We start from the raw sequence: 10,109 nt of genomic DNA, 5'->3' as shown, positions 1-10,109 counted from the left end.
TTTTTTAATTTAGAAAATCACTGACAAAATATTTTTTATTATTAATCAAAATATATTTCATCAATAATCTTTTTTAATTGTAGGTATTTTTTTAGTAAATTTGTTTCATATATATATATATGTAAGTATTTTTTTTTTGTTCAAAAAATGTTTAGAGACTTGATCGTTGAAAATATGAAAGTTCATTGATTTTTTTCCAGGTTTTTTCATTATTTAATCACATTAATCAGTTTTATAGGTCATAATGGTGTATCTAACAGGTTTTAAAAAGTCCAAGAATTTATTTAACAGATTTTGTAATGTCCAATAACCTATTTGTTTCAAAAAATTATCCAATAACTTGATCATTCCAAACAATAAAGCCTTTTAGACTTTTTCCATATTTTTTTGGTTCAAAAAATGTTTAAAGACTTATGATAATAAAAAAAGTTAAATGATATAAAAGATATTGATATCTTTTGAAAAGATAACATTAATAAACTTTTGGTGTGATTTGTGAAAATGGAAAAGGGAAGTGGATCAAGCTTTATAAAAAGTCAAGTTTTACATGAGAAAAAGGAGACCGTCTTAATTGAATTTGACTTCAACCCATTGTAAAATCACCTCATTCATCCAAACCAAAATTTGCCATCCATTTCATATACTTTGGTCTTAAACCAAATAGACATTTTGTTTTTTCAATTACCGCAGGTTACAAGTAATTATGTATGATCAAGGATGAAAGTCGTAAGAGATTTTAAGTGGTGATACAATCTGACTTTAAGAAACAACGTCTATCAAAAAAATTCTTCAAAAACTGGTGTATATTTGTCGGTTGATTTATTGTTTGTATAAAATAAACTTGTGTTCGAGTCATGTCTTCAAATTTAAAGAAAAACTAAAGGTGTATTAAAAAAGAGAGATTAATAAAAATAGTTATTTTCATGCTTTTAATTCATCTCTTAGCCATTTCTCTCCCCAAATTTCAAAAATATCAATACTTTTGTAAGTGGCACCTTCTCAATATATGAAGGGGTCAAAATGTAAAAGAAAAGTTTCTCAACCAGTTTTCCAAGTGTAGGGACCAAATTTGTAATTTAGATAAAGGTATTCCGCACTTGCCGAATTGTTGGGACTATTTTACATATTTGATCCCTGCATTTGTGGAACTGATTCAGATTCTTCTTTTTTTACACTTTGACCTATTCGCAAGTTGAAGAGCTGCTACTTGTGGAGGTAGTGACATTTCTGAAATATTGTGAGAGAAATGGCAAAGAAATGAATCCAAAATTTGAAAATAATTATTTTAATTAATTTCCCGTTAGAAAATCCATATTTTAAGCTAAAAATTATAAATTTTGACAAAAATATACTCAAGCTCGATCCTTTTGCATAAAGGTAGTAAAGTTTCTCAAAGTCCACCATTAAAAAACTTACGCCAATGGTTTAGTTTCAATAAATATATAGTTCACCCAACAAAACAATACGATCACATTCTTTATAAATGTAATTCTTCTTTTATTACAATCTACGATGGAACCATAAAACAATAATCTGTGTTATCGTATGCTCCTGTGTAGCTTTGAAGTGTGTATGATATGATGGTTATAAATTGGAGAAATTGATTCAAATAGTCATTTCACCAATTTAAATTGGTTTCCTAGTCATTTCTCTCTCAGGTTTACCTAATTATCACCATGTCCGCAATATCTACATCTACAATATTGCGGACCTGGTTAAAAAAACATAAAAAAATCATATTCAACATAGGTACACAATCCACAATTGTGACTGGGTCACTTGCTAAGGTGGTGGAATTTGATTTTTTTCTGGTCTTTTAACCAGGTCTGCGATATTGCAGATATGAATATTGCTGACGTAGTAACATTTGGATAAATTCAGGAGATAAATGACTAGAAAACCAATTGAAATAGATTAAATAACTTTTTTTTAAATTAACCTGGATATCCAACCCACTATGCGAGCCGACTAATCTCAGGGCGACCACCTGCTTTGCAGATAGGCCGGAGTCACCGCATTTGAATTTTCGTGACCACAAGGGGATTTTTATTCCTCATTGGATTTGAACATGTGACCTCCTGATACTTTTGATCTTTAGAGTCAAGCTCAAACCAATCAGACACCACTTTTATGATTAAGATGATGAAATAACTATTTGAATCAATTTCGATTAGGATGGGTTACAATTTGGATGCATGGTTAAGTATAGGGTGGACCCTTAATTAATTAAATAGATAGTACTAGTATTGTAAAATTGGGTATTTTCCATTTGCGTTGAATAAAGTACAGCAATGAATGCACATGGTACAAGTATTTAAAGACGCAACTAGTCACTTTTTGTTGCCCATGGATATAGTGGCAGAGACGCGGGCCAACTTACATACATACACACACACACGTGTGAACTTGGCCTTCAAGAAGCGTGCGACTTAAGTTACGTTTATTAAAGCCACAACCTTTAATAAAAAAGAAAGCGACACACCTAAAAACAAAGAAAATTGGTTTCAATACCAATATTAATTTTACCCCCAATATCTATGTATAATTATAAATATAGAGAATAAATTTTTTACAAATCCGATCATTAGTAACGAAACAGATCCACATGAAATGAAATGGTGGCACGGATCGCTGTTTTATACTTCTATCGTAAGGGGAAAAATTACGTTTTCGAAGGGTGTTACCGTACTGTTTTGTTGTATGCCACCAATTAGTTTTTAAAATTGAAATGTTAATATAAGACTTTAATGAATGAGGATTGTCAATGCTTTTGCTTTTACAGAAAAGGTCTGAGTTTAGGTCTCATTGTTGTTAAATTTGTTGTTTTTTTATATACCTTTTGTGTTTTTAAAAATATATATAGATAGGATTGAAACATGTGTCTCTTTTATGTAAGGACAAGGAACCTACCAACAGATCTATACTAACATTATGAAAAGATGGATATTTTGTATGGTCAAATTATGGCATCACTTGGAAAAAAAATATGGGTCAAACCATACAAATCAATTAATTAAGATATTTATAGAAATGATCAATTAATTTATTATATTTTAGATATTTATGAAAATTATTAAAGTTCATTTATTATAATCAACTTTTTTTTTATTAACTTGGATATTCAACCCGCTATGCGAGCCGACTAATCCCAGAACGACCACCTGCTTTGCAGATAGTCCGGAGTCACCGCATGTGAACCTCCGTGGCCACAAAGGGATTTTTATTTCTCTTTGGATTTGAATCTGGGATCTTTTGGTAATTTTGACTTTCGGAGTCAAGCTCAAACCAATCAGGCACCACCCTTGTGGTTTATAATCAACTTTTTGTATTAGAAAACAATCGAAATATCCATTGAAACATATACTTGTTATACTAGATGAACGAATAATATTGGTTTATATGATTTGTACTAATGGTTATGTTTGTAAATGAAACCACCTCTAATGGTTATGTTTGTAAATGAAACCAATCAGTACAAAATTCAATGTTATAAATTATAGGAAAAGTGAAAAAATAATGTAAAAATGATGGGAAACATTCATATGATATCATTGGCTCGCTACCTAATGTGAAAGTGTTGAACATCCCACTGATTGTTAGTTCAAAAAAAAGAAGCGTAAAATAATATGTGATAGGGTGTTTCAGTGAATCGTATAGATATTTCAAAAGAGCTAGTAGAAAAAGAAGGAAGCCATTAATGAACATGCTACATGAGATGATACTGATTACACGAATTAAGTGGACATGAGGTATCATGTGATAGTTTCAAAAGTTCAAAAAAGAAAGATGACATCGATTCATAATGAGTCTTAGGCCTTGTTTGTTTTTTATAAAAAAAACTTTTATCACCCTCTTATGTCTGGTTCGTTAAGAGTTATGGCTATTCAGACTGTTTGTTTTTTTCCAATTTTTCAGAGACATTTATGTCTTATTGTTCTTTTATCTGGTTAGAGGTAAATCAACCTCTTATTTGCCTCTTATTATTCTTCCAAACCATCAACAACGGCGTTTCTCAATCGATTAACCTTTATCGACCATTTCTTTCTTCTAATCTTGCTATTTAATTAATGTTTATGAGTTCAATTTGTCGTTATAACTTTCAAGATGACTTGTATCCTTTTAAATGAGTTATTTTTTATCTAATGGCTAAAAAAACGTAAACCTTCATCTGGTGGTTAACAAAAAAACAGAAGCCGTTGTCTATATGTTTTGCTTATAATGAAAATAAGTTTTTTGATTAATATTATCAGTTGATAATACACACACACACACACACACACACACACATATATATATATATATATTTATATATATATGAGCCTAATTAAATGAGAATTGTTTTGTTTGTGGTAACCATGAGATCCAATGTGAACCACTCGTTTGAGATATTTAAGGATATTTCTTAAATAAGTTAAAAGAGGTAATATAGTAATTTTATTTTGACAACTAATGAGAATATTTAATTAACTTTTTTATAAGGAAATATTTAATTAAAATTAGTTACCTAGTATATCAATTACGTAATATACATCGTATTTTAAAGACGTTTATGAATTGAAGTGTATCTTAGTAATAACATTCACAATGTTTCACGTGTATCACGATATATTTTCTTTGTTTTATGAAATGTATCATAATGTGCATTTTTGTTATTTTCATTGCTTTACAAAAGGTATCATATTGTGATATATAGCCCTTATATATATATATTATTTTTGTGATATATAACATATACATATTTGCTTGTTTAAATAATAAAAGTTGTTATATTTTGTTTTTATCAATAACACTTTAAACACCTGACTTATGATAAATAACTTATTATATGTTTTTAGTTTATATTTGCTATTAATATATTAATAATAATACAATAGTAAAAGTGTATTTTTTATAGGCAGAAAGTATTTTATGCATAAGATGTTACTATTTTAGGCCGTAGAAGGTGCAAACGAGATTTTGTTTTTATTGTAAACCTCACGCGCCCCAAAAGCACCTCCTCCATTCCCAACCCCCCCTATAAATTTCCCTGCTTACCAAATCCCTTCTCTCATTCACCTTAATTTTCTCTGTTATTCAAACATCAATTTCATCTTCATTAGTTTTTGGGATTCCTGCAACAGCAAGAATGCAAAATCAGGGACAAGTAGATGATTTAGGGTTCTGTCCGAGCTTTAATTGCTACTCTTCTGATAGTCTAGCCTCTACGGCTGCCACTAGAGTGAGTAGTCAATTACTGCAAGAACAGGTTGCTCGATTTCATGATGTTGGTGAAGAGGATTTTGAGTTCTCATTGGTGCTCGATGATGAACAAGTTTCAGTCCGAGATGCAGCTTCCGAAGGCCGCGTGGTTTTTCCTCTTTTCAACCGTGATCTACTGGTTAAAGATGAGGGAGATCGTGAGGCTGTACAAGGAAAGGTTGATGATGATCAGGAAGATGCTTGTTCGGCTTCGTTGGAGAAATTGTTTATCACCGAACGGGAAGAATCTGCATCTTCGTCATCGTCGGAAGCGGACGAATCGGAAAGTGAAGCTCCTGGAGTCTTCTGTGCGTGGAGACCTAAAATGGATATCGGATCATCGCCTCTTAGCAAATGTAAAAAAAGCAGTTCTACCGGATCGGGATCAAAACGTTGGAGAATCAGGGATTTACTCCGGCGGAGCAACAGCGAAGGGAAGGAGCCGATGGTGTTGTTGACTCCTAAGAAGGTTGAGGTTCCGAAACAAAAAAGGAAATCCGGAGAAGTCTCCATAGTTTCCGGCAAATCTAAACCGTCGATTCATGAATTGTTCTACGTGCAACAAAGAGCTAAGCGTGAAGACGGTAAGAGGAAATCATATCTACCGTACAGGCAAGGTCTAGTAGGGTTCTTCACAAATGTCAATGGAAAGGGGAACAAATTCCCATTCTAGATTATCTCGTAAAACCCAATTTTGTTTCCCTTCATCTAATACTGTAACCCAATTCAATCCTTATTTATTGTAAATATCGTTTCGTCAGATCTTTTCCTATTTGCAAATTCAAAACATCTTTTCTTATTTGCAAGTTTATTTAGTAAATTTAAATATTTGAATATACAAGAGTCGATGTTTTATGTAATATTCATCATAAATAATTTTGAATAATTATAAATTAGGAAATTTATTAAAATAACCATTATTAGTATTGTTTATTTTCTCTTTAAGTTTACCAAAATAGTTATAGGTCTGCAAACACCATGCGTGCAATGGAGCAAAAGACAAAAAATTACACTTTCTGCTCTTGTCTGCAAAAATTTTTACATTTTTCCACAGGTCCGTAAAAAAAATTAAATTACGGATCCAAGACTATTTTGGTAAACCTTGTAAAATAAATGGTTAAAAGATGAAACCAACCGGTATAAATGATTATTTTAATTAATTTTATCTATAGATACTATTTACTATTAAATATGTCACGACATATATCATGAATATCTATTATGTTATTTATCATTAATACTATATAAAATAGATGGTTCTTGGGTTCTCAGAATATGTAAAGTTTTGAGATGAACTTACCCCTAAGGACATCTCCAACCTATGCATGACAACGGGGAGGGTTTCACAATCCTTGCCCCCCTGGTTTCTATTAACGGCCTTTGGCCCCAACCTTGGTCCCAAGTGGGTACGGGGATTAGGATCCCATCCGTGGTTTCTTTTCTGGTCAAACCCCCGTTCCTGGTTCTAGACCCGATCCCCGACCCTGTTGTGCTGGTAAAGTGAATACTGAACTTGATTACGTGAAGAAGTGGTCGACCGGTCATGGTCTCATGGAGTTTGGAGTGTCTCAATTCTCAAATCAATTGTTAAACTAAAAACCTAATTTTAGAAAATAAATAATCTACATAATATATGTATTATTAAAATAAACTAATTAAATTATATACTGGGTACGAGATGGGTCGGGGGATACGTTACTTGTCTCCGTTCCCAACCCCGGTTTGAGCCTACTAGGATCCCCGGCCTTCATCCAGGGACCCGGTTTAGTGAGGAATCCCTGTCTCCGTTCGGATCAAAGTGAACAAGATTGCCCACCGGGTCAAGGCAAATCACCGTCCCTACTCCAACCCAACATTAAAACATAAAAATAGAAGTGTTTTCATCTCCAACCTATCACTAAGACACCAAAAAATAGAGGTCAATAAAGTTAGCTTATATATTTGGAGGTCAATAAAGTTAGTCTCTATAAATCAAATATTAATATAATATCCATTTTTATAAATACATATATTATTATTATAATATTAAAGATATTTATTTTTAGTATTTTTTAATGTGTGGTTGAAGTTGATTTTTTTCAAATCTTCAAAGAACCCAAGCCGAGCCACTTAAGCCAACTCAAAGAGGTGGTTAGGAGGGAAATCTTTTGGTGTTTTATTTTTAATTGTTGGGTTTGGAGATGGTATCTCTAACATATTCTCCAAAATTGAGAAATCAAAAACCAAAATCTTCAAAGAAAATTTATATCAATTTCCAATAGTTTTTCATTTTAGAGATTACAATATGAATAATATAATCAAAGTATTCAATACCCTTTATAAAATATTATTTTTTTATATTATACATTTAATTTTAGAGATTTTTATTGGTAAAAAAAATAAAAAATAATCGTTCCACTCCCTTTTACTTTCTCTATCTTAAAAAAGGTTTTAAAAACCCATTTTAACAAAAATTACTAAAATCTTTATTTTGAAGAATATATAAGAAATGAAGTTTTGTGATTGCATTTTTTGGACCAATACGATGTTTATTCATTATTTTGTCTTATTTTGACATTCTTTTTGAATATTTCATTAATAAATAAATAAAAAATATTAATTGTTATATTTTTCTAAGAGTAAATATTTAAAATATCATTTGAAGAGTGTGATTATCCAACCACAAGGATGATGTCTGATTTGTTTGAGCTTGCCTCCAAATGTCAAAAGTACCTGAAGGTCTCATGTTTAAATTCAAGGAAAAAATAAAAATCTCTTGTGGCCACGGAGGTTCAAATACAATGACTCCGGACTATCTGCAAAACAAATGATCGTTATAACGGGTTGAATATCCAAATTAATAAAAAAAAAGTGTGATTATCCAATAAATTATTTAAAATAATTACTACTCATCTTAAGTCCTTAAGCAGTTGCAATTGCTTTTCCCAGTTATTTTGGAAAATTGTGGTATTATTTATTGTACATCTTTTTAGTAGTTGGGACTATCTATTAAAATAATAAAGTGGTTGACACTTGACAATGATTTTTCAATTTTTATATATACATATTTTACTAAAAATAACTATATTTTGAATACTCTTTGCATCAAGTATTACCATAATTGTATAGTTTTTTATTACCAATTTATAAGTAATTTAATCATTAATTTATAGTTTTTTTCACAATAAATTTGACATTAATATTAAAAATAAACGTGTTCGATTTTACAACTCTTTATACAAGATGTACAAGTTATTTATAAATGGCTGAAGAGAATTCACACTTTTATAGTCGATAAACAACGAGAAGACCTGAATTTGTGTCCTAAACCCCGAAGGGTCATTGAAATAATTTTTTGCCTTTAAAGTTATTTAAAATAAATATCAAAATGACGTTTGAGGAATTATAAATGAACAACATCATCTCATAAAAATAAAATAATAATTCTTTTAACGATTATTAATCAAATAGCTACAAAATGATGGTAGATAAACATATTATAGGGTGTAGAACGAATAATGGAATCATTTATATTATATAAAAGAATAAAATTTAATATAATAATATAATTAAAAAAAAAAGTAAAAAACAAGTTTGTTTTTGGTATTAACGTGTGTGAGCATTTCAATGGTAGTAGATACCGGATGCTCGTGCGATTTTCCGGGATCTTTCCATTTTCTTAACCTTTTTTTTCTTTTACATAAACATTAATTCGTTATTAAAAAAATTAAACAAAAAAGGATATTAAATTAAATCGTTGCTATTATTGTTGATTTTCTGTATCATTAGTTTTGATGTTTGCGGCCCGAATTAAATGAGTAGATCAGTGACAAGAATGTTAATAAAATATAAACTAATTTTTTTAATAAAATAAATAATATTGTTTAAAATTGGTTACTTACATATTTTTAATCTGAAAAATTACGTATAATTGTGTAAGAAAATTTTAGAGTAAAAAACTTAACCCGCCAACCTAAACCGATGACGATGAGACAACGAGGGGTGGGAAGGGGGAAGCAATGGTGTTAAGTATGAGGTATTCGAATAATGTATGATTTCAGAACGGTAAACCTTATTGAAGTTTTCTTTTTTACTTTAGAACATTTTTGAATTAAAAGATTGTAATAACTAAATTACGTTTCGATGGTTTGTTTATTTAAAGAAAAATGTTCAATGTTTTAGTCACTCAAAATAAAAAAATAAATGATTTTTTATTTAAAAAATAAATAAAGACTTAATAATTCAAAATTTAGAATTTTATGGGTTTTTTAAAACTTTCCTCAAAGAAAAAAAAAAGGTAATATAGACCTCAACTAGTGGACTAATGAGGCAAATGAAAAGGTTTAGGTTGTGAGTGGTAGGGGTGTTAGAAACCCGACCAATTCAATTGATCCGATCCGATCCAACCCAATCTAATGTGAAATAACTTAATTCGGAGTAATCCGATGTTTAATCAAATTGTAAAAATTTTAAACTATAGATATTAGGTTACTATTATTTGAACTCAACTTAACCCGAAAAACCTGATATCCTTTTATTTCTTAGATTTAATATGATTGTTGAATTTCTGTTAATATCTACATTAGACAATTACATTATCACATATACCCTTCACATACACACATTTTTAATCTATTCATATATATATGAGGAAATTAACTGAATGTGATATATACATAAGAAATATGGATAAGTTGTATCAAATGACTAATGACGAAAAAGAAATTATGAGTAGAGAAATAACATATTCAAGATTAACAGAAAATTTTAATGTACTAAAGTATCAACCCAATCAACCCGACCAACCCGTACGGTTTGGGTTGGATTGGGTAGGGTTAAGTTTTTTCAAATTCAAGCATTAGATTGAGTTATTCAAATGTTTTCAATCCGAT

General features: G+C 30.2%; 1 protein-coding gene across 1 annotated transcript; it reads left to right on the top strand.

The window, feature by feature from the left end:
• The first annotated feature begins 5,055 nt into the window (after nt 1-5,055).
• Nucleotides 5,056-6,025, top strand: LOC112520918. Its single transcript, XM_025129544.1, has one exon. It carries the CDS (start codon nt 5,126-5,128, stop codon nt 5,909-5,911), a length of 786 nt encoding a protein of 261 aa, XP_024985312.1. The 5' UTR covers nt 5,056-5,125; the 3' UTR covers nt 5,912-6,025.
• The last annotated feature ends 4,084 nt before the right edge of the window (nt 6,026-10,109 follow it).

The sequence above is a fragment of the Cynara cardunculus genome (assembly GCF_001531365.2).
Source record: "Cynara cardunculus var. scolymus isolate 2C chromosome LG 1, CcrdV1, whole genome shotgun sequence".
In the NCBI taxonomy this organism is placed as follows: domain Eukaryota; kingdom Viridiplantae; phylum Streptophyta; class Magnoliopsida; order Asterales; family Asteraceae; genus Cynara; species Cynara cardunculus.
Note: the sequence above shows the minus strand (reverse complement) of the source record. Positions and strands in the feature narration are given on the sequence as shown.

Coding starts and splice junctions, on each gene's coding strand:
- LOC112520918 (XM_025129544.1), top strand. CDS start 5,126: ATGCAAAATCAGGGACAAGTAGATGATTTAGGGTTCTGTCCGAGCTTT.